Here is a 24031-nt window from a genome sequence, read left to right on the forward strand (position 1 = left end):
CACAGGTTTGCTCTTGTCATAAAGCTGACAAGGACCCTTGGGAATCCAAAGCTCCCGGTACTTATTTGTGTGTGTGTGTTTGCCTGCAGCTTATGTTTTGCATCTGTTGTTGACATCTGTGTGTCCTCAAGGGCCAACGGATGTTTAGTACTTCCCCCAAATAAGTATTTGTTTTGTATTTGGGCGTGAAGAAGCTGACTGATCCTGAAGAGCTTTGGTAAGATTTTGGATCTTGGCCCACAAGGAGCAGTGACTGGTAACTGAGAACTCTTGACTCTCTTTTCTGAGAAATTCAATGTGCTACCTTAGTGCCACACACAATGGATTGAGGTGGGGGGATATAGACATCGGAGCATTTTCATAAGACCAGAAGACATGGGAGTGGAATTAGGCTATTCGGCTCAGTCTACTCTGCCATTCCATCATGGCTAATCCCTCAGAACCCCATTCCCTTGCCTTCTCCCCCTAACCTTTGATGCCCTGACCAATCAAGAATTTATCAACCTCTGCTTTAAATATACTCAGTGACTTGGGCCTCCACAGCCATCTGAAGCAATGAATTCCACAGATTCACCACACTCTGGCTAAAGAAGTTCCTCCTCATCTCTGACCTGAAGAGATCGGGCGGCGCGGTAGTGCAGTGGTTAGCGGAACGCCATACAGTTCCAGCGACCTGGGTTCAATTTCCCGCCGCTGTCCGTAAGGAGTTTGCATGCTGTCCTTGTGACCGCGTGGGTTTCCTCCGGGTGCTCCGATTTCCTCTCGCAGTCTAAAGACGTACCGATTGGCAAGGATAATTGATCTTTGTAAATTGGCCTGTCATTAGACGAGGATTAAATCAGAAGATTGCTGGGTGGCAGGGCTCGAAGGGCCAGAAGGGTCAATTCCACGCTGTATCTCAAGAAATGAATAAACAAAGGTCCATCGTTCTGTCCTGAAACTGTGCCCTCTGGCTGTGACTTGCCCCGCTATGGAATACATCCTCTTCACATCTGCTCTGTCTAGGTTTTTCAATAGTCAATAGCCTTCAATGAGATCCCCCTCTCCCCAATTCTTCTAAGCTCCAGCAAGTACAGGCCAGAGCCATCAAACGCTCCTCACGTGTTAAACTTGGCCCATGCATGTATAACTTGTCCAATAATTTCTTCAACCCTTTGCCTGGAGCTCCCACATGGGTTTGGCCGTTCAACAAGGTCGCGGCTCATCCACTGGCTTGGGGGCCTGTTCCGCAGCATCCTTCCGAAAATAAAAATGACCACTAACTTTGATAAATTACAAATAACTGCAGACCTTTGAAAGATAGATTTTCTCATGTCAGGCTAAACTGACCCCTCATTCATTCCGCAGTTCTACCAGGTAGAAAATAATTTTTCTTTTTTTTTTTCCGGCTCTGAATTGCTTTGGTGTTTATCAAAGCTATTATTACAAACAGGAGAAGTGCTGACCCAATTATATCTGACTTGTTCTCTCTGCAATAGACTCTGATCCTGAGGCAAAATTTACAACCAAATGTTTGTAATAATAATGTGTCACTGTCGTGCGTACTGCTTCGCAATGCTCTATGTGCTTCATTATGTTTGTTTTTTTGTTCCTTTTTAACCCCTTACATGCTGCAAGTAATGAGGAGACGCAGTAGGTTGTGTAAGAAGTTGCTGCAACGTCGTTTTCCTGTAAATGGGCTAATCTGCTTCGTAGGCAAACAGCGAGATTCACATCTGTTTATGTGTAGCAATGCATCTGAGTGCAGATTGGTTTTCTGTTGGTGTGCATTTGGTTAAATTCTGTTTACAATGATGCGCTTACTTTAGAGGTTTTAATTTGTTACATTGGTGCAAATTGTGCTTTTGAGAAGCTCCATATTTATTACTTACGGCCTGTTACGCTGCTGGGCGTTTAGGGCAGCAATGAAAGTCCTCCATCTCTGACAGTGCTCAGGGCTTCCTTAATCAAGTCAGTAGCTTCCTCTCGGTCTCTACTGCGGAGACTCTGGAAAACCGTCACACTCAGATGTAGAAGGACTCTTCGCTGCTGTTTCTGTAAGTTTTTTTTAACCAGTCAGGGTTGTTAGCCCTGAGCTGAACCCCCGAACCTGGAGAACCAGTGGATCACTCTTAGTCTGGCCTCTACCCTTTGACCTGTTTTGGTGTGGGTGACCCTACCAAGAGCCAAAGTGTAAAGCCTTGTCTTCAGCCAACATGGCTCTCCAGGTCATTGAGGCATGCAAGCCTCCAAACACTACGACAAGGTTGTGGTCCTCTTGGAAGAGCATATTTATTGCACTGCCTTTAACGGACGGTGACATAGAATTATGCAATGGAGGAAGTGAACCATAATCTAGTGACCTTTGTTACCCACTGTTACCTAACAAAAGCCTTGGAATTTTTCACCTTTAAGCCTTAAATGATTAGCACCTTGAGTCGGAAGTTGGTAATTGTTAATTATTGACAGTCAGTGGCCTACAACATTGAACTGTGATGAGTTTGAAACTTTTCTGAAAGTGCCTTGTTCTAGAACTGATTAACGTGTGATTTTTATCCTCGGAGGGAAGGAGGACCTCCTTATTTTTGGTTTTTCCTGAATATCCTCCAAATGTATCTGTGGATTCCGACCCAGAAATTGGGAATTCTTTCCCTGTCTGTGGGGAGCTGCTGAAACTCTGCTCCCTGAGTAGGACAGCCCAGTGAAGACACGGTTTACAGCGCCGGTGACCCAGGTTCATTTCCTACCGCTGACTGTAAGTTTGTACGTTCTCCCCGTGACCGCGTGGGTTTCCTCCGCGCGCTGCGGTTTCCTCCCACAGTCCAGAGACCTTCCGGTTGGTCACTTGCCGTGCATCCAGAACCAGTTGAAATCAAATGTCTCGCCATCAAATGTCTACATGTGTGTCACGTACACTGCACGGTGCAAACCCTGAACTTGCCTAAACAAGCATTAGATTGGCTTTGACCCAGTTGTCTGTCAGTAGAGTAGACATTGACACTTGTTGGACTGCTAATTGATTGCATTTAAAGAGACATAATTATAACAAAGTTGTTCTCCTGGTTTGGAATCACACTCTGTTACGAATTTTTTAAAAGAGCTAATCATCACTGCTGCCAGGTTTTATATAAGTACTGGGATACTGCCAGAGCATTATTTACATTGACCCATCGTTGGGGTTGAATCTCCAACCAGAATCAAAAGCTCAAAGTTCAAAGTAAATTTTATTATCAATGAACATATCGGTCACCATATACAACCCTACGATTCAATTTCTGTGGGTGTACTCAATAAATCTATAAAATAGTAACTATAACGGGATCAATGAAAGATCAACCAGAGTGCAGAAGACAACAAACTGTGCAAATGCAAATATAAGTGAATAAGGAATGAATAACAAGGACATCAGATGCAGGGTCCTTGAAAGTGAGTCCATAGGTTGTGGGAACATTTCAATGATGGGGCGAGTAAAGCTGAGTGAAGTTTTTCCTAATGGAAACTGCCTCATTGAGCACCTGCACACTATCCGTCGCAATCGAGACCTCCTTGTGGCCAGGCATTTTCACTCCCATTCCAATGGTCAGTCCACGGCCTCCTCTTGTACCAAGGTGAAGCCGCCCTCAGGGTGGAGGAGCAACGCTCTATATTCCCTCTGGGTCGCCTCCAACCTGATGGCATGAACATCGATTTCTCTATCCGGTGAACAAATTTCCCCCACCCCTGCCACCTGGTCAATCAGGGTAGAATAGGGAAAAAAAATCACTACTGGTTTGGGTCAGAATTTATTTATTTATTGACATACAGTGCAAAGTACACCCTTTCAGTCGTTCAAGATGCACTGCCCATCAACCCCAGCCTAATCACAGGACAATTTACAATGACCAATTAACCTACCAACCGGCCGGTCGGGCAGCATCTGTGGGAAAGATTGGTCGATGTTTCGGGCTGGAACCCTTCGTCAGGACTGAAGAGGGAAGGGGCAGAGGCCCTATAAGGAAGGTGCGGGGAGGGTGGGAAGGAGAAGGCTGGTAGTGTGTTTCCCCTATTCCTCTTTCACCTTTCCTGCCTATCAGCTCCCTGCCTCTCCTCCCCTACCCCTTTATCTTTCCCCTTACTGGTTTTTCACCTGGAACCTACCAGCCTTCTGCTTCCCACCCTCCCCCCACCTTCTTTATAGGGCCTCTGCCCCCTCCCTCTTCAGTCCTGATGAAGGGTTCCGGCCCGAAACGTCAACAGATCGTTTGCACGGATGCTGCCCGACCTGCTGAGTTCCTCCAGCGTGTTGTGAGTGTTGCTTTGACCCCAGCATCTGCAGAATATTTTGTGTTTACGAACCTACCAACCGGTACGTCTCCGGACTGTGGGCAGAAACCGGAAACCCAGGCGGTCATGGGGAGAACATACAGACTCCCTACAGCAGCAGCAGGAATTGAACCCGGGTCACTGTCACTGTAAAGCGTTGTGCTGACTACTACACTACATCACTGAAATTGTGATATGGGGAACCATTACTCTGAGAAAATGAGTCTAAAGCCCACTAGGGCAGCTTCAAATTCAGCTGTTTGGTTTAGAATAGAGAGCCTGGATTCCACAGAGTTGCAGTGTTGTTGGTTTATTAATTTTCAAATGTGCTAAAATACATTTGCACGCCAGCCTCACAGATTATTTCTTTACAATGCTACATTGAAGTCGTACACACTCCCAACCTCAGCATAAAAAACCCACTTACATTTACCCTATCTATACCCCTCATTCTGCGAAGCGCAGAATCAAGTTTTGCTGTGATGATTGTATGCTCTAGTATCAATTGTTTGGCGACAATGAAGTATAAAGTATAATTGGACCATAAGACAACAAGATATAGGAGCAGAATGAGGCCATTAGGCCCATCGAGTCTGCTCCGCCATTTCATCATGGCTGCTCCATTTCCCTCTCAGCCCCAATGTCCTGCCTTCTCCCCATATCCCTTCATACCCTGACCAATCAAGAATCTTATCAACCTCTACCTTAAACCTCTGGCCTCCTCAGCTGCCTGTGGCGAAGAATTCCACAGATTCACCACTCTCTGGCTAAAGAAATTCCTCCTCATCTCCAGTCAAAAAGGATGCCCCTCTATCCTGAGGCTGTGCCCTCTGGACTTAGACTCCCCCACTAGAGGAAACATCCTCTCCACATCCACTCTATCAAGGCCTTTCTCCATTTGATAGGTTTCAATTAGGCCATGCCTCATTCTTATGAATTCTAGTGAATACAGGCCCAGAGTCCTGGAATCATTTTCGGGAGCCTCCATTGAACCCTCTCCAGTTTCAGCACATCCTTTCTAGGATAAGGGGCTCAAAACTGCTCACAATACTCCAAGTAAGACCTCACTAGTGCTTGATAAATTCTCAACATTACATCATTTTTGTATTACTTAATTCTGTTCAGCTCTATCAAATCTCCCCTCACTCCTCCAAAATTTTCAAAAGCTTTTCACTGAAATTTCGTGGCTGATTTTCTGTTGAAAGAAATTCCCTGATATATCGGCTTAATTTGGGTTTGCTTGAGAGTGTTCATCCGTGCCCCTTCATTTCAGGTCAAAAGGTTGCGAATTATTATTTGACTTAGCAATACCAGCCTTTAGTTCCAAGATAAGCAGTGAGGACAAGGAAGGTTGTGATGGTTTCTAAAAACCACAGACGATTTTGGAGCCTGTTAGAAAGAAAAATGCTATTTGTCCATTTTATTGCAACGACAGTGATAAGTTTGTTAGCAAGTTAAAAAAACAAACCTTTTGTGTTCTGGTTGAATAGGATATAATCACAGGATGGAAGAGAGTGGGCTTGAAGTGGCCAAAACACAAACTGCACACTGTTTCCCAACAAACATTTAATAACTGAAGTTCTCCTCACTAATCTGATACCTGTACAGCGTCTCACTGAATGGAATTGCAGTTCTGTTTGCCTTTGACGGGATGGATGTAATTGATGACGGATGCAAGGGTATATTCTTTGCATTGCCCCCCAGTAGTACTAAGAATATGCACCGGGAATTTTTAACAAGAATGTACATTAATAATTTGACTTAACTATTGAGCCAACCCTTACACAATGGAGTGTTTTTTATATGTGGACTGTTGCTTTGATCCTGTTTGGTTTAAGATCCAAGTGCTTATCCAGTTTTAACAAAATGTAATTGTGAAACCAAATTTATTCTGTTGCTGTAAAATCTTTGTCTCTCGAAACTTTGCACAATGTCTCCTCCACTGGAGAAAAAAAGGCCGTGAGATTTGTGTTCCAGTGTCATCGAGATTCGGGCGCATAATTGGCCATTTGGAGGATCAGTTGGAGAGGTGTTCGTTACAACAGCAAGCTCCCCCAAGCACATCATATCCAGCCCCTGCTCAGCTTGGCTGTGGTTTCGTGAACCACCTGTTTGTTGGTTAAATTACTGAAGGTGTTGTTGACATTCCAAAGTGTGATTTTTTTCGTCATCGTTTTTAAGACCATAATCCATGATAACTCTACCATTCGATCATGTCTGATTTATTTTCGCTCTCAGCCCCATCTCCTGCCTTCTCCTCGAAACCTTTTACACCCTGGCTAATCAAGAACCTATCAACCTCTGCTTTAAGTATAGACGATGACTTGGCCTCCATTTTTTTCATGGCCAATCCATTTCCCTCTCAGCCCCAATCTCCTGCCTTCTCCCCATATCCTTTCATACCCTGAGTAATCAAGAATCTATCAACCTCTGCCTTAAATATACCCAATGACTTGGCCTCCACAGCCTGTGACAATGAATTCCACAGATTCACCACACTCTGGCTACAAAAATTCCTCCTCATCTCCGTTCTATATGGTCGTCGCTCTATTCTGAGGCTGTGCCCACTGGTCCTAGATTCTCCCACTATTGGAAGCACCCTCTCCACGTCCACTCCATCTGGGCGTTTGAAAGTGCGTATATGTCACCATGTACTCAAGATTCATTTTCTTGTGGGCATTTACAGGAAATACATTAGAATTTGTGGGGGAAAAGATCTATCATAAACAAGTACTGACAAGCAAAGTGCAAAAGATGACACGACTCCCTTGGTTGCCAGGAGTAACTGTCATTACTGAAGACAGATATTCTCACACTAAATGGAACCCTGTAGTCTTTAGGTAGGTGGAGTTAAACAATTTAGATCCTTATACTGGTAGTCCTTTCTGAACTTCTGTTCTTGTGGGAAAAGTTGAACTCCCAGTTTAATCTGGACATGTGTAAATCCATTGTCCATTTTGAATCAATGCCTGCTATTCTTTAATTCCCTTTGGAGGTAGCAGGAGTGTGCTGCCAGCAATCCATGGGGGGGTATCAGGTAACATCAGGAGTGAAGGATCTATGCACCACTCACCCACATCTGTCCTCCCAGAACAGGGATGCAAATGTACTTTGTTTAATTACTGACAGTGCCCTGTCCCCCGCCCCCCCGTGGACCCGAGGATTGATGATGCAAAGCTTTGGTGGCGTAAGATTTGTGGCCCAGTAACATGGTGAGACATATGGCATGATAGCACAGTATCCACTGGCAGCTCACTCCACGCTCACACCCCACTCCAACCGAAAAAGTTCCTGACTTCTAACTTTGAAACGTTAAACTAATGGGACTCTGAAATTCCGGCCCACTTTGAGTTTACTTTAAGCATGATACACATGCGCCTCGCTTGAAGTAAACATGAAGTTAGACCTGCATTTCAGACTCCCGAGTTTTCCTTTGTATTAGTTTAATGTTTTGAAATTACAATACGTAACAGTTCCCCTTAAATATTGTACCTTTCACCCTTAACCTATGACCTCCAGTTCTAGTCTCACCCAACCTCTGCAGAAGAAAGCCTGCTTAGATTCACCATATCTACAACCCCCCCCATAATTTTGTATACCTCTATCAAATCTCCCCTCACCCTCCTATGCTCCAAGCGATAAGATCCTAACCAATTCAACGTTTCTCCACGTGTTTCCTCCTTGAGAAATGCATTGGGATGTTGTTGTCACCTTCTTACAATAATGCCCTTCATCTGGGGCGCTATGGTGGCTTGGCGGTTTCCGCGAAACTATTACGGCTCGGGGTGTCAAAGTTCAGAGTTCAATTCCAGGGTCCTCTGTAAGAAGTTTGTACGTCCTTCCCATGAGCCTGTGGGTTTCCTCCAGATGCTCTGGTTTCCTCCCACAGGGGAAAGACGTAGACGTTGGTAGGTGAATTGGACATTATAAATTGTCCTAGGGTTAAACCGGTTTGTTGCTAGGTGGTGAGGCTCCTTGAGCTGAAACGCGCGGTTCTGTGCTGCACTTCTAAATAAAAAATTAATAATTTTTGAGGTCCCATTATGAACAATTTATTACCACATTATTATGGTCCCATTCAACATTTATGAACACCCTCTTGATATTCATCACACACACCTTTAACCTACTGGCACCTCAGACACTTTACCCTGTGGGTAAATACAGAATCCTGCGCTGTCTGACGTAAGCAAATCTGGCAGCTTTTAATGGGACCAGATTTTGCTGTTTGCACCTCTTCCGCCACTTCTGAATGAATGGGGCAAACTCTCAAAGTCCAAAGTAAATTTTATTATCGGAGTACATATATGTCACCATATACAGCCCTGAGATTCTTTTCCTGCGGGCATACTCAGCAAATTTATAGAATAGTAACTATAACAGGATCAATGAAAGATCAACCAGAGTGCAGAAGATAACAAACTGTACAAAGGAAAATATAAATAAATAACGACAACACGAGATAAAGAGTCCTTAAAGCGAGATCATTGGTTAAAGTGGTTAAGTCCTTAAAGTGGAACATCTCAATGGATGGACTTGTAAGTATAACTATCCCCTTTTATTCAGGAGCCTGATGGTTGAGGGGTAGTAACTCAAACTTGCTGTTTGATTTATCTGAAGGAACAACAGGCTGATCATAATTCTTGTATATAAGCATTCCTCCTCTTCTCTGTTCGGAATGGGTGTCCCTCTATTCTGAGGCTGTGTCCTCTGGTCTTAGCCTCCCCCAGTATAGGAAACATCCTCTCCACATCCACTCTATAGAGGCCTTCCAACATTCGATAGTTTTCAATGAGTTCACCCCTCATTCTTCTGAATTCCAGTGAGTACAGGCCCAGAGCCATCAAATCCTCCTCATATGACAAGCCCCTCAATCCCAGAAACACTTTCATGAGCCTCCTTTGAAGCCCTTCCAATATCAGGACATCCCCTTCTTAGGTAAGAGTCCCAAAAATGGTGCATGTTAGGGAAATTACATGGTGATTTTCATGATCAGCAGCCCAAAATCCATAAGATACACCCAAAGGCATTTAGGAAGCAAAATCTTTGTTGTCCAGTATAATTCTGCAGTCAAGTATATCTAGATTTCAACCCAGAGGGTGGGAATAATTTCCAACCGAGAGGGAAAGACTACCTTATGTTGATCTACTTGTGCTCGTGCAGAGTAAAGCAAGGAGACTTTGAGAATATCATGTCATTTTTATAAATTGGTTTATTATTGTCATGTGTACCATGGTACAGTGAAAAACTTTATTTTGCATGCCACCTATACAAACCATTTGTACGTTGAGGTAGTACAAGGCAAAAATGCAGATTAGCGCCACAACTACAGAGTGCAGTGCAGGTAGACAATAAAGTGCTGGATCATAACGAGATAGATTGTGAGGTCAAGAGTCCACGTGATCCAATTGGGGAACAATTCAATAACCTTATAGCAGTGGAGTAGAAGCTGTCCTTCACCCCAGTGGTACATGCTTTCAGGCCTTTGGATCTTCTGCCCAATGAGAGGAGGGCAGAAGAGAGAATTGGTGTCTCTGTGATGCTTTGGGCAAAAGTCTAGTGACAAATGTGCCCTAAAAACACCCATTAGGCATTAATCTCAAAGTACATTTATTATCAAAGTATGTATACATTATGCATCCTTGCGGTTCACCTCCTTACAGGCAGCCGCTAAAAAAGAAACGTAACAGAATCCATTAAAAAAAGACCAACAAACACCCAATGCACAGGGAGAGAGAGAAATAAAGTATCTAATGAACTTGCTACCTTGAACTTCCTCTTGACCAGGGGTTCAAAACTTTTTTTATGCCTTGAACCAATGCCATTAATCAAGGGGTCAGTGGACCCCAAGTTGTAAACCCCTGATCTAGATTCTAGATGTAGCATTTGGTCCACCCAAACCAGAGTTGGCATGAGCTGGTGAGAAGGGAGAAACTGAACTTCTTTAGGTTTATTCACAAATGGAATCTGGATTACACCAGGAACGCTGCCCACGTCTCAAACCCTCTTGCCACACCAAAGCATCCCAGTTCCTGGATCGGAATGTCTAATGCCAGAGGGCATGCATTGAATGTGAGCCGGTAGGTTGAAAGGGGATGAGAGGGTTAAGTTTTTTACTCAGAGAGTGGTGGATTCCTGGAATGCGCTGCCTGGTCTGGTGGTAGAGGCAAATATATTAGAGGCTTTTAAGAGACATTTGGATGGACACATGGATGGGAGGAAGTTGGAAGGATGTGGACATTGTGCAGGTGGGAGGGATTAGCAATTGGATGTTATTGATTTGTCTTTTAGCTGGTTCAGCACAACATTGTGGGCCGAATGGCCTGTTCCTGTGCTGCACTGGTCTATGTTCTATCTTAATTCTAGTTACTCATCATAGAGCAATCAAATTGATGTCGTGCAGAGAGAAGGGTGAATGTTGGCCTGGTCTAGCACTCATTGAAACACCTCACTGTGGTCTTTTCTAATATTGTCACTGGGGCTGAAGTGGTATTGTAAGGCCAGCAATGATTTGAGTTCAGCTTTCATTGGGCCACATTGGAGGCGGTTTGTCAACCAGGGCCCTGTGCAGTTAGCAAATGGGGAAAAACACACACGCACACACACACATCAGTGCTTCATTCTGGGGTTGGTTTGGTAATAGTCTCAGTCACCACCCAATCCTTATCAACACCACAGGCTGCCATCTAACGGGCACCTGAGTTTCCTAAAAGATAGAAGAGAATCCAAGTTGTAGTGGAGCCTGATCTTAGACCATAGGAGCAGAATTAGGCCATTCAGCTCAATGCATCAGGTCCAGGAAAAGCCATCAGACACAGGAGCAGAATTAGATCACTTGGCCCATTGAGTCTGCTCCAGAGCAGACCATAAAGCAGAGGAGCAGAATTAGGCCATTCAGCCCATCAATGACCTCCTTGGGTCCACCTCACATCACCCCTTTGAGCATGATACCCCATCCTCAGTCCCATTGTACCATATTCATTGTTCAGTTGGCTTGGCTGGTAGACTATTGACATATTTTCAGTCATCTCCACCTTAATATAGCATGAGGCTTTAACATTGCCGCCCTCCCTATACAGACTGTGTATGTCTTAACTACGCAAGAATATAATTCCACGCTACCAACGTCCACGAGGCATTCAATTATTTAATTTTCCATTGCTACCCAGTACCAGTTAGAATAATAATTTAACAGCTCCTTCCTGTTGAGGGTTTAAGATGTTGTTAACCAATATCTAGGCTATGTATATCAACAGCACGAACTTCCTAACTGCCTTGTAACTGGCTTTGTTGCACAGATATTGTGTTTAAGGTGCCTTGTGTTAAGTAAATTGTAATATTTTCTATTCTGACTGTGAGTGGATTTGTCGAGTGCAATTTTTTTCCCCTTTTTTTGCTCCTTTGGCAATCAAAGCCGCGGGCGCGGAAGAACCCGTTCCGTTTTTGCTTTTGATCGTCTCGTCGAAAGCTTTGATGACATGTGGTTTCTTTTTCCCGACTTCTAAAAAGACCTCACCATAATTTGTCACCAGTGAGGGAGAGTTATTTATTTTACATGGATGAATGGATTGGCCCTTTTTAAATGTTTCTGTCTTTAACGGTTTTTATATAAATAATTTTAGGAAACTGCTTGGATTGTGATTGCACTTTTTTGATGACTTGTTGTATTGTCCAGTACTTGTATTCTGGTATGTGAGTAACATGCCGATTATTGCTGTGATTTTAGTGCAAAAGGAAAATTAAAATATTTGTTGAAATAACTGGTGGTGTGGTTGCATTTCTGTTTACAAATGGTTTAAGACTGTTATGGAATTAGGGTATGTAGGAAACATTAACTTCAGCAACCAATCTTCAGACCTGAATGTGGATTGTAGATTAAATTTAAAACGCAGTCCTGTTTCCTGGAGCTGTGGACGCCAGTAAATTGAAAACCCAAACACTGCTGATTAACATTCATTCTGGGCGTCTGGAGTGTGGGTGCGAAGAAGGTGGTGTAAAAATTATATGTGATTCACAGGAAGCATTGTAGATACATTGTAAATATAGAATTGTCCTTTGATCTTTAGCACATATAATATGTCAAGTAATATTGGGTCGGGAGGCCTCTTCCTCCGAGAGTGCCTCAAAATGATGTCTGTTGCTCGTTTTTGTTGAATAAAACAATTCTACATCCACTAGGTTCAGTGCCTCTGCAGTGACTTTGTTCATGTTACAACAGAGACCATGAGACATCGGAGCAGAATTAGGCTATTATCAAGTCTGTTCCACAATTTCATCATAACCAATCTATGTTCCCTCTCTCAACCCCATCTTCTTGCCTTCTCCCCTTAACCTTTGACACCCTAAAGAATCTATCTATCTCTGCTTTAAATATACCAATGACATGGCCTCCACGGATGTCTGAGGCAATAAATTCTACGGACTCACCAACCTCTGGATAAAGAAACTGATTCTCCTTTGTCTAATCTGCTTGCTGTTTCTTCGCAGAATTCCAGCAGATTTGTCGGGCAAGATTTTCCCTTGAGGAAATCATGCTGACTATGGCCTATTTTATCCTGTGCTTCCAAGTACCCTGAACCACATCCTTGATAATCGACTCCAACATCTTCCCAACCACTGAGGTCAGACTAACTGGCCTATAGTTTCCTTTCTTCAGTCTCTTTGCCTTCTTAAAGAGTGAAGTGACATTTTCCAGTCTTCTCGAACCATTCCAGAATCTAGTGATTCGTGAAAGATCATTACTAATGCCTCAACAATCTCTTGGGACACCTCTTTCAGAACCCTGGGGTGTACACCATCTAGTCCAGGTGATTTATCTACTTTCAGACCTTTCAGTTTCCCAAGAACTTTCTCTCTCGTAATGGCAACCTCACACATTTCTGTCCCCTGACACTCTCGAACTTCCTGCGTACTGCTGGTGTCTTCCACAGTGAAGGCTGATGCAAAACACTTATTCAGTTCATCTGCCATTTCATTGTCCCCCATTACTACCTCTACAGCATCGTTTTCCAGTGGTCCGATATCCACTCTTGCCTCTTGTTTACACTTTATATATCTGAAGAAGCTTTTAGTATCCAAAAGCCCTTGAAAGTGAGTCGTTAAGTTGTGGGAACAGTGCATGCCAATGCACTAGACTTCAAAGCCTGACTTGGAAGATGCCCTTGAACATCAGTTCAAAGTCTGAAAGTCAAGTTTATTGTCATCTGCACAAGTCCATGTCTGCATAGGTGCAGTGAAAAACGTATTGCAGGAACAGAACATCAAATCAGAAGCATTCGCAAGGGAAGCAACAATCCGTATACAATTTTTACAATAATCAGATTCAAGTCTGTTATCACCCACACAGAGGTATGTTGTGAAATGTGTTGTTTTGTAGCAGCGGTTAGAATAATTACACATAATTATGCAATTAGAACAAAAATAACAAAGTGCATTTCCGTGCAAAGTAGTCGTAGTGTTGCTAAACTTGTGTACATGACAATAAATTCAACTTGAGTTTTCAAAAAAAAAAATTCCACTTCCTGCTGGAGGAACTCAGCAGACAGCTTCTGTGGAGACACATTTCAGGCTGGAACCTTCAGGATGGTAGAGGAATGGGGAAGGGGACCGAATACGAGAGGAGGTGGAAGACTACAAGCTGGCAGGTGATAGGTGAGACCAGATGAAGTAAGAAGCTGGGGGAGATGAGTGGAAAATGTAAAGGGCTGAAGAAGAAGGAATCTGATAGAGGACCAGCAGACCATGGAAGAAAAGGAAGGAGGAGGAGACCATAAGACATAGGAGCAGGAGTAGGCCATTCGGCCCATCAAGTCTGCTCCACCATTCAATCATGGGCTGATCCAGTTCTTCCAGTCATCCCCACTCCCCTGCCTTCTCCCCGTACCCTTTGATGCCCTGGCTAATCAAGAACCGATCTATCTCTGCCTTAAATGCACCCAATGACTTGGCCTCCACAGCCACTCTTGGCAACAAATTCCACAGATTTACCACTCTCTGACCAAGAAGTAATTTCTCCGCATCTCAGTTCTAAAAGAACGTCCTTTAATCCTGAGGTCGTGCCCTTTCGTCCTAGAATCCCTTTTCCTAGAAGAGTTAACCATCTTCCTCCCCACCTCACCTGGTCTCACCTATCAGCTGCCAGCTTGTACTCTTTCCCCTCCACACACTTTATTCTGGCATCTTCCCCCTCCCTTTCCAGTCCTGATGAAGGGTCTCAGCTTGAAACTTCAACTGTTTGTTCATTTCCATAGATGCTGCCTGACCTGCTGAGTTCCTCCAGCACTTTGTGTGTTTTACTCTGGGGGGAGATACATCTCTGCCTTGCGACAAACTAAGAGGCAACCGAGGGGCGTTAACATTTCTTCTCCCAGGGGAGAGTGAACCTAGAAATCTTCAGCTACAGAGAAGATGAAGGTCAGATCATTAGACATATTTAAGGTGGAGATAAATTGATAAATATTCAAGGATTTGAAGGTTAAAATTGAGTTTATTATAATCAGATGCGCAGCATTCACAAGAAAAACTTAGAGTAAGTGTAAGTTAAATAATTTTACAAGAAAGAATACAATTAGAGAGCAAAAGAAGAGTATATTTCAGTGCAAAGCAAAATGATCAAAGTTGATATTGTGTTGCTAAGCTGTAGTGATAAGGGTTTTGCAGGCCAAAGATTAAGGTTCAAAGTAAATTATTAAAGTACATATATGTAATGGCATACTACCCTGAAATTCATTTTCCTGCGGGCATTCACAAAATCAAAACAAACAATTGCTGCAACCTGCAACCGCCCCCCGCCCACAGAGCTGTTGTACTTGTGTGACACGCCCACAGCTCCAATGATTGTCCCAAGGAGTTAAGTTTCCTATTCTAATCCTTTATTAGCAATTAGCAAACATACAATTAAGCATTATTGAGCGTTACCTCAGCAGTCAGCCAAGACATGACCTCTGCAGGTCCCAAGCTCGGAAGTAGGTACAGAGGAGATGTCAGGGGTAAGTTTTTTACAGAGAGTGGTGAGTGCGTGGAATGGGCTGCTGGTGACGGTGGTGGAGGTGGATATGATGGGGTCTTTTAAGAGACTCCTGGATAGGTACATGGAGCTTAGAAAAATAGAGGACTATGGGGTAACCCTAGGTAATTTCTAAAGTAAGTACATGTTTGGCACAGCATTGTGGGCCAAAGGGCCTGTATTGTGCTGTAGGTTTTCTATGTCTCTAAACTAAAAACTGCCACAAAATGATACGTAACTTATTCCCTTCGCTGTTCCCACGCCCCTTTTCATGTGACTAGTTACCATAATGAACAAAACCCAGGATCCATGGCTCCTGCACACGGCAATACAAAGAAATACAACAGAATCAATGAAAAACTGCACACACAGTCAGACAAACAACCAACATGCAAAGAGCAACAAATTGTGCGAATACAAAAAAGAAAATAATAGTATTAAGTTTTGAGAACATCAGTCCTCGAGCCCTTGAAAGTGAAGTCTGCTGGTTGTGGATTCAATTTGGTTGGGATCCATTTCATGAACAAAATGGTTGAAGGGAAGTGGCTGTCCTTGAGCCTGGTGGTGTGGACTTCAGGCTTCCGCACCTCCTTCCCTTCTGTAGGTCCTGCAGTCACTGGGGAGCGGGGACAAGAGAGGAATTGAGGCAGAGCGTAGATCAGCCATGATCGAAGTAATCGCTGGGACAGGCTTGGTGGGCTTCATCATGTCAGGAGCTTCCTCTCGGTTTTCTCTTCTGTCAGACGGGCAAGTCCCGGGTGGAGACTCAGGAATACCGTCACACTCAGGTGTAGAAGGATTCTTCATTGCTGTTTCCTTAACAGTTTTGTTTTGCCAGTCAGGGTTGTTAGCCCTGAGCTGAACCCCTGAACCTGGAGGACTGGTGGATCACTCTTAGTCTGGCCTCTACCCTTTGACCTGTTTGGCATGGGTGACCCTACCAAGAGCCAAAGCATAAAGCCCTGACTCCAGACAACATAGCTCTCTGGGTCATTGAGGCACGCAAGCCTACAAACTCTACAGCAAGATTACAATCCTCTTGGAGGAATCTTGAAAGAGATTCAAACTGGAAGCTACAGTTTATGCCCACTAGGTGTCACTGTTGCTCCACTGTGATTTAGAGTGGCCACTCGGAAGAAAAGCAGCACACGCAAAATGCTGGGGGAACTCAGTGGGTCGGGCAGCATCTACGAAGAGAAATAAACAGTCGACAAATTGAACCGAGACCCCGAGTTCCTCCAGTGTTTTGTGTGCTTTTCTCAAGATTTCTTGTGTTGCAGAATCTCTTGTGTCTGCTGAAGATAAACTCGGTTATAAAATCTGTTTCTGTTAAACTTTTGAGTTCTATATTTGCGCACTCCATTACATGTCAGATGAAAATAATTGTGGGGTTTTAGTTACACTGGGAGATTAGAATCAGGATTAGGTTCCCTATCTCTGACATCTTGGGCAGTTGGCAGCTTATCTATGACTATAACCATAACCATATAACAATTACAGCACGGAAACAGGCCATCTCAGCCCTTATAGTCCATGCCAAACTCTTACCCTATCCTAGTCCCACCAACCCGCACTCAGCCCATAACCCTCCATTCCTTTCCTGTCCATATATCTGTCCAATTTAACTTTAAACGACAACATCGAACCTGCCTCAACCACTTCTACTGGAAGCTCGTTCCACACAGCTACCACTCTCTGAGTAAAGAAGTTCCCCCTCACGTTACCCCTAAACTTTTGCCCTTTAACTCTCAACCCATGCCCTTGTTTGAATCTCCCCCACTCTCAATGGAAAAAGCCTATCCATGTCAACTCCATCTATCCCCCTCATAATTTTAAACACCTCTATCGTCCCCCCTCAGCCTTCTGCGCTCCAAAGAATAAAGACCTAACTTGTTCAACCTTTCTCTGTAACTTAGGTGATGAAACCCAGGCAACATTTTAGTAAATCTTCTCCGTACTCTATTTTGTTGACATCTTTCCAATAATTCGGTGACCAAAACTACACAATACTCCAAATTTGGCCTCAGCAATGCCTTGTACAATTTGAACATTACATCCCAACTCCTATACTCTATACTCTGATTAATAAAGGCCAGCAAACCAAAAGCTTTCTTCACTACCCTATCCACATGAGATTCCACCTTCAGGGAACTATGCACCATTATTCCTAGATCCCTCTGTTCTACAGCATTCTTCAATGCCCTACCATTTACTATGTATGTCCTGTTTTGATTAGTCTTACCAAAATGTAGCACCTCACATTTATCAGCATTGGGAGAAGGAAAACTCTGATCTCAAGCCACCGCTGCCTGGCGGCTATACCCACTCATGGAGAAGGCTTTGGGAGTAAACTCCGAGGGAAAAATTCGGAGCTGGAGTCCTACGGCAGCCCTATGTTGAGTTCAACACTGAGCAGCAACTCCTGCGACGGCGCTGTATCGGCCTCTGCCATTGCGGCGTGGGGAGGGGAGCCGGCTGCACGGACAACAGCTCGCTCCCCCTGTCGTACTGACCTGGCTTGCGTATCGTCTTGGTAGTACACAACCCCCGCGAACAGAAGGCCACGGATCGCTGACATGTGATGTGAAATGTGTTACTTTCAGGCAGCAGTGCAGTGCAAAGGCATAAAATTTGCTGCAAAATACAATAAATAGTGCAAAAAAAACAGGAATATCGAAGCAATCTTCAGGGGCTCTTAAATCTGATGGCAGAAGGGAAGATGCTGTTTCTGAATTGTTGGGCATGGGTCCATAAGACAAAGGAGCAGAAGTCGGCCATTCGGCCCATTGAGTCTGCTCCACTATTTTATCAAGAGCTGATCCATTCTCCCATTTAGTCCCACTCCCCCGCCTTCTCACCATAACCTTTGATGCCCTGGCTACTCAGATACCTATCAATCTCTGCCTTAAATACACCCAATGACTTGGCCTCCACTGCTGCCCATGGCAACAAATTCCATAGATTCACCAGGTACAGGTCTTCAGGCTCCTGTACCTCCTCCCTGATGGTAGTAATGAGAAGAGGGGTCTTCAGGCTCCTGTACCTCCTCCCTGATGGTAGTGATGAGAAGAGGGGTCTTCAGGCTCCTGTACCTTCTCCCTGACGGTAGTAATGAGAAGAGGGGTCTTCAGGCTCCTGTACCTCCTCCCTGACGGTAGTAATGAGAAGAGGGGTCTTCAGGCTCCTGTACCTCCTCCCTGATGGTAGTAATGAGAAGAGGGGTCTTCAGGCTCCTGTACCTCCTCCCTGATGGTAGTGATGAGAAGAGGGGTCTTCAGGCTCCTGTACCTCCTCCCTGATGGTAGTGATGAGAAGAGGGGTCTTCAGGCTCCTGTACCTCCTCCCTGACGGTAGTGATGAGAAGAGGGCATGTCCGAGATGGTGAGGTCCTTGATGATGGATGCTGCCTTCTTGAGACACCATTTCGTGAAGATATACTTGATGGAGGATTGTCCCCCTGATGGCGCTGGCTGAGTCCACATCACTCTGTGGTCCTCTGCCCGGAGCCTCTGTGCCAGGCCATTGAGAATCCTCTGCACTGTACAGCTGTAGAAATTTGTCAGACTCTTTGCTGACGGACCAAGTCTCCTCAAGCTGTGACGAGATCACCAGGCAAGCGAACCCAAGCGCAGAGCGAACTTGAGACTCGAAATCAGAAAGTAACAACGATGATTTACTCATGGAACATCAAAGCTGAAAGGACATTTATTATCAAAGTATGTGTACATTATACAATATTGAAACTCATCTCCTTATTGGCAGCCGCAGGACAAAGCATTTGGAACGAAGGTGAGTCTTCAGACATGAAGCCAGAAGCAGCTGGAGCAAGCTACACAGCCTCAGCTTCAGTTCATCACATTGTGGAGCCCGCAGACAGAGGGTTAACAAATGACTCACAGTGCGCTTACTTGAGAATGCTGGGTACGTAGAACATTCATTCGCTTGGAACCCAAATCGAGGACTCAGCCAGTTGTGATGAACTTACATGGTGCCTTTCACACGTGTGCATCAAAATCGAAACTCAATAAGCTAGAGGCAGGATGCACAAGGAAACGGCATTCAAAATAAAACAAGTGGCACAAAATACACAGGGAAAACTCCAGGACTAAACCCGTCACTTAACAAGTTCTAGCTAGAACAGATCAATGATGTTCAGGTGCATTGGAGTAGCTAGGCCTAATGCTCTCCGGCGCCCCACGCTGTTCCGGAGGGTTCATGGCACAAACCCCTAACAAAGTAGAGCCACTGACATGTCTCCTTTGAGGTTGTGTAGTCTAGGACTGTATATCCTAGAATGTAGGAAACTGAGAGATGGCTTGAGAGAGATAGATGACATCATGAGGGCCAGAGAATAGGTAAAGACACATTGTCTTTTTCCCAGGGAGACAGTACCAAAAGCAACAAAGCAAAGGTTTCAGATTAGAAGTGAGGGATTTAATTGTATTATTGGAGGCAGCTTTCTCACCCAAAGAGTGGAGTGTATTTGGAATGAGGTAGCATTGAGACGAGAGGATGGATAGGACCCAAGTGTTGAAGTCGAGACACGATACAAGACTGGGACGAGGACAGGGTTCTAAACTAGACACTAGACAAGAATCCAAAGACCTGAGAACTGAGCACCGAACCTCAGTTCAGCTGCTCTTTAAATATTAAAGTCCTGGTGCCAAAACATGGCCGCCAATTAGCAGGTCGGGCCTGAATCTTCAAAGGGGCAGTGCCAGCTATCTATATTCCGGAAGAGTCAGAGAGTCTAAACCTTGGAAGTTGGCATGGTGGGGTCATATCGTAACAATTATAGTGTACTACAATACAGAAACAGACCCTTCAGTCCATCTAGTCCTTGCTGACCTGATCTGCCACGTCCCACCTATCTGCACTAGGACCATAGCACTCCATACCCCTCCATCCACCTACCTATCCAAACTTCTCTTAAACGTTACACTTGGACCCACATCCAGCACTTCTGCTGGCAGCTCAGTCTGCCCACAGCAATCCTCACTGACTTGATTTGACACAAATGACACATTTCACTCTATAGTTCAACATACTCATGACAAATAAAGCTAGTTTTTAGTCTTTAACTTTATAAAATGCAAATGGGACTGAACAACAATCCAATAACAAGGTGGATTCTGTAATTACCATAAAACATAGGAGTAGAATTAGTCTGTATAACATTCTGTATAAATGTTCTTTTGCCCGTTGTGCCACTGGTATTTAGGGCAGCAATGAAGGTCCTCCATCTCTGGTGGTGTTCAGGGCTTCCTTCATCGTGTCAGTAGCTTCCTCTCAGTTTTCACTACTGTCAGTCATTGCTGTTTCGGTAATGATTTTGTTTGACCAGTCAGGGTTGTTGGCCCTGAGCTGAATCCCCAAACCTGGAGGACCGGTGGACCACTCTTAGCCTAGCCTCTACCCTTTGACCTGTTTGGCATGAGTGACCCTCCCAAGAGCCAAAGCATAAAGCCCTGACCCCAGCCAACGTAGCTATCTGGGTCATTGAGGCACACAAGCCTGCAAACCCTACAACAAGGTTGTGGTCCTCTTGAAGGGAATAAACGTAGGTTCCTTACAATTTGCAGTTGACTGATCCCAGCACCCACAACCCAGGATCACTGCTGCCATCAGGTAGAAAGTGTGGGAGCCTCAGGACTCGCACCACCAGGTTCAAGAACAGTTACTACCCCTCAACCATCAGGCTATCGTTAAAATGTTCCCACAACCTATGGACTCACTTTCAAGGACTTTTCATCTCATGTTCTTGATATTTATTGTTTATTTGTTTATATTTGCATTTGCACAGTTTGTTGTCTCCTGCACTTTGGTTGAATGCTCTAGTTGGACGATCATTCTTTGATTCTGTTATAGTTAATATTCTATAGATTTATTGAGTTTGTCCACAAGAAATGAATCTCAGGGTTGAACATGGTGACATATGTATACTTTGATAACAAAATTTTCTTTGAACTTGGACTGATCCAAGAAATGTTGTGCATTTCCCTAGCTATAGTGATACTCTCTCGATTGTTCTATCTGTAGTGATACTCTCTCGATTGTTCTATCTGTAGTGATACTCTCTCGATTGTTCTATCTGTAGTGATACTCTCTCGATTGTTCTATCTGTAGTGATACTCTCTCGATTGTTCTATCTGTAGTGATACTCTCTCGATTGTTCTATCTGTAGTGATACTCTCTCGATTGTTCTATCTGTAGTGATACTCTCTCGATTGTTCTATCCAGCTCAGCCACAGTGGAATTTCAGGAAGTGTGTCTGTAATTTGAGAGTTCTCCATTGTCCTTTCTCCTGTTGCTGACAGTGTGGAAAAACAATGGCTTCCTTGGGAAATGTAACTGGAAGCAACTCTCCAGTGGTTGGTGGATTATTAACATCGATGCTTCTTGGCAGTTCTCACTCAAGACAGATTTTGAGAGGATTGACTGGGTTTAGACATTAAGTTTATCTTTAATTTTTTTAAAAAATTGTTCTACTCTTGGATTCTTAATTCACTGTCAATAGGTTCAATTACATAGAACGCAGAACTCCACAGCACGGTACAGGCCTTTTGGCCCACAATGTTATGCTGACCCTTTAACCTATTCCAAGATCAATCAAACCCTTCCCTCCCACATAGCCTTCCATTTTTCTATCATGTATGTATCTATCTAAGAGACACAAATGTCCCAAATGTATATGCCTGTATCGCCGCTCACGATGTTAGGTGACCATATTGTGATAGATATTTGCTGTCTGAGATTTGCTAAGCTTGCTTTCTTAATAGCATTTGTCACTTGTAAGATCAAAAAGAGCTGCAAGTAAGCTTCTAGCTAACATTTTGTTTAGTTCCTAGAGCGAGGCTTTAGTTCTTAAAATGAAAATGGAAAGCAGTAATCAGCTTGAAATTAAAAAGGTACCCTCTATATAACAGCTTTGCAGAAGTTCTGTCTATGATACAGTACATTCTAGCACTGCACCTGCTTTGTTATGGCTCAAGGTGCAGTATAAGACAATGGGTTGTTTAATTTGGGTTTTCAAACAGATAAGCTGACTCTTAAGTTGCGTAGTTCAAGGAAGGTTGCAGACCAGATAGGTAATATTATTTAGCATATTCTTAACTGATGTATTTATAGATTGCGGTTTTATGTCCTTAAGGAAGTTAGCTTCACAGCATTTACAGCATTAATTGTGACCTGCAAGTATTAATGATGGCCAGTGAAGATCTATGTCTGTAGAAAATGCTTTTGGACCATCTGTGGATACCTGAGGAAATATAATATGCTTGTGATATGACCAATTTGAGAGAAAAAAGGTATCAATGTAGAGAGCAGTTTAGACTTATTAGGACTGGGATAAGGAGCAACAAGAAGGAACATGGCAGGAAGACAGGGTGAACTAAAATCTATTCCTGTAGCTTTGGTTTCTGTTACAAATGATTTTGTGTCACGATGAGGCCACCCTCAGGGTGGAGGAGTAACATCGTATTTTCTTTCTGGGCAGCGTCCAACCTGATGACATGAATATCAACTTCTTCTGGGAAAAAAGATCCCCCCCCCCACTCTTCTTCTATTCCCCACTTTGGCTTCTTACCTCTTCTCACCTGCCTACCACTTCCTCCTGGGTCTCCACCTTGTTCCCTATCTTCTATGGTCCACACTCCTCTCCTATCAGATTCCTTCCTCTCCAGCTCTTTAGCTTTTCCACCCACGTGGCTTCACCTATCACTGTCTTCCTTCCCCTCCCCCCACCTTTTTATCCTGGCGTCCCCCTCCTTCCTTCCCAGTCCTGATGAATAGTCTTGGCCCAAAACGTTGACTGTCTGTTCATTTCCATGGATGCTGCTTGACCTGCTGAGTTCCTCCAGCATATTCAGTGTGTGTTGCTCTGGATTTCCACCATCTGCAGAATTTCTCTTGTTTGTGCATAATGCTTTGAGTTTAAGAAATGATTAGAGGTTTGAGAAATACTTTGTGCTTATGAAACGCTTTGAGCTTGGGAAATCCTTTGTGTTTTAGAAATGGTTTATAATTGGGAAATGTTTAAGATAGAAACTGTTAGTGAGTTTTAAATGTGTTTTAAGAAGATTGTGTGGATTTAAGTGAATATCGCTGAAATAAATGAACTTTGTTTAAACTACCTTGTTACCTAGACGTTTCTTCTCCTTGGTAGGGTGTTTGTTATTATGTGTGTACACAATAGAGAACTGCAGTTTCCAGCATGCATTGCGGGTGGTTCGCCCGGAACCGGAAGTGACATTAGTGAGCTGGTCGCACGCGCTGGTGTCAAGCTGAAGACTTTCCTGAGTGTGTTAGTTTTACCGATGCTAAGTTTGTCTTTTATTGAGAAGAAACATTAAGAGAGAGGGGAGACCCACCACTCGAATAGTGGACATTGGCAGCTAGACTCACCGCAGAGAATAAACAGGGAGGTGAATTTGTCTTTGAAGATTGAGTAGTTACAATATAGACTCCCTTTAGTGAGAGTACTCATGGCTATTTATATCCAATTGGGCTTAAGGTCTTTGTTTGAGTTTAGAACTTTGTGATCAGCAAAACCGACACCATCCCCAATATAACCTACTCCAAGATCAATCTAACCCTTCCTTTGCCCATAGCCCTCCATTTTTCTATCACCCATGTGCCCATCTAAGAGTCACTTTAATGTCCCTAAGTATCTGCCTCTGCCGCCAGCCCTGGCAGCGTGTTCCACACACCCACCACTCTCCGTGTAAAAAACCTACCTCTGACATC

At 43.9% G+C, this 24031-nt stretch overlaps 1 protein-coding gene across 3 annotated transcripts in view; it reads left to right on the forward strand.

Annotated features, from left to right (window-relative positions):
• The window catches only part of cd164l2 (CD164 sialomucin-like 2), an 81050-nt gene extending 68921 nt beyond the window's left edge, over positions 1 to 12129 (forward strand). For 2 of the 3 annotated variants that reach the window (XM_072246449.1, XM_072246450.1), the window contains one exon: positions 5772 to 12129. In XM_072246449.1, the coding sequence (XP_072102550.1) occupies positions 5772 to 5778 (7 nt within the window). In that variant the 3' untranslated portion in view covers positions 5779 to 12129. Of the gene's footprint in view, positions 1 to 5554; positions 5743 to 5771 lie in introns of those variants that run through there. The other variant, XM_072246452.1, reaches the window with a different exon arrangement.
• Positions 12130 to 24031: the final 11902 nt, after the last annotated feature.

Source organism: Mobula birostris, chromosome 29 (assembly GCF_030028105.1).
Source record: "Mobula birostris isolate sMobBir1 chromosome 29, sMobBir1.hap1, whole genome shotgun sequence".
Lineage (NCBI taxonomy): Eukaryota > Metazoa > Chordata > Chondrichthyes > Myliobatiformes > Myliobatidae > Mobula > Mobula birostris.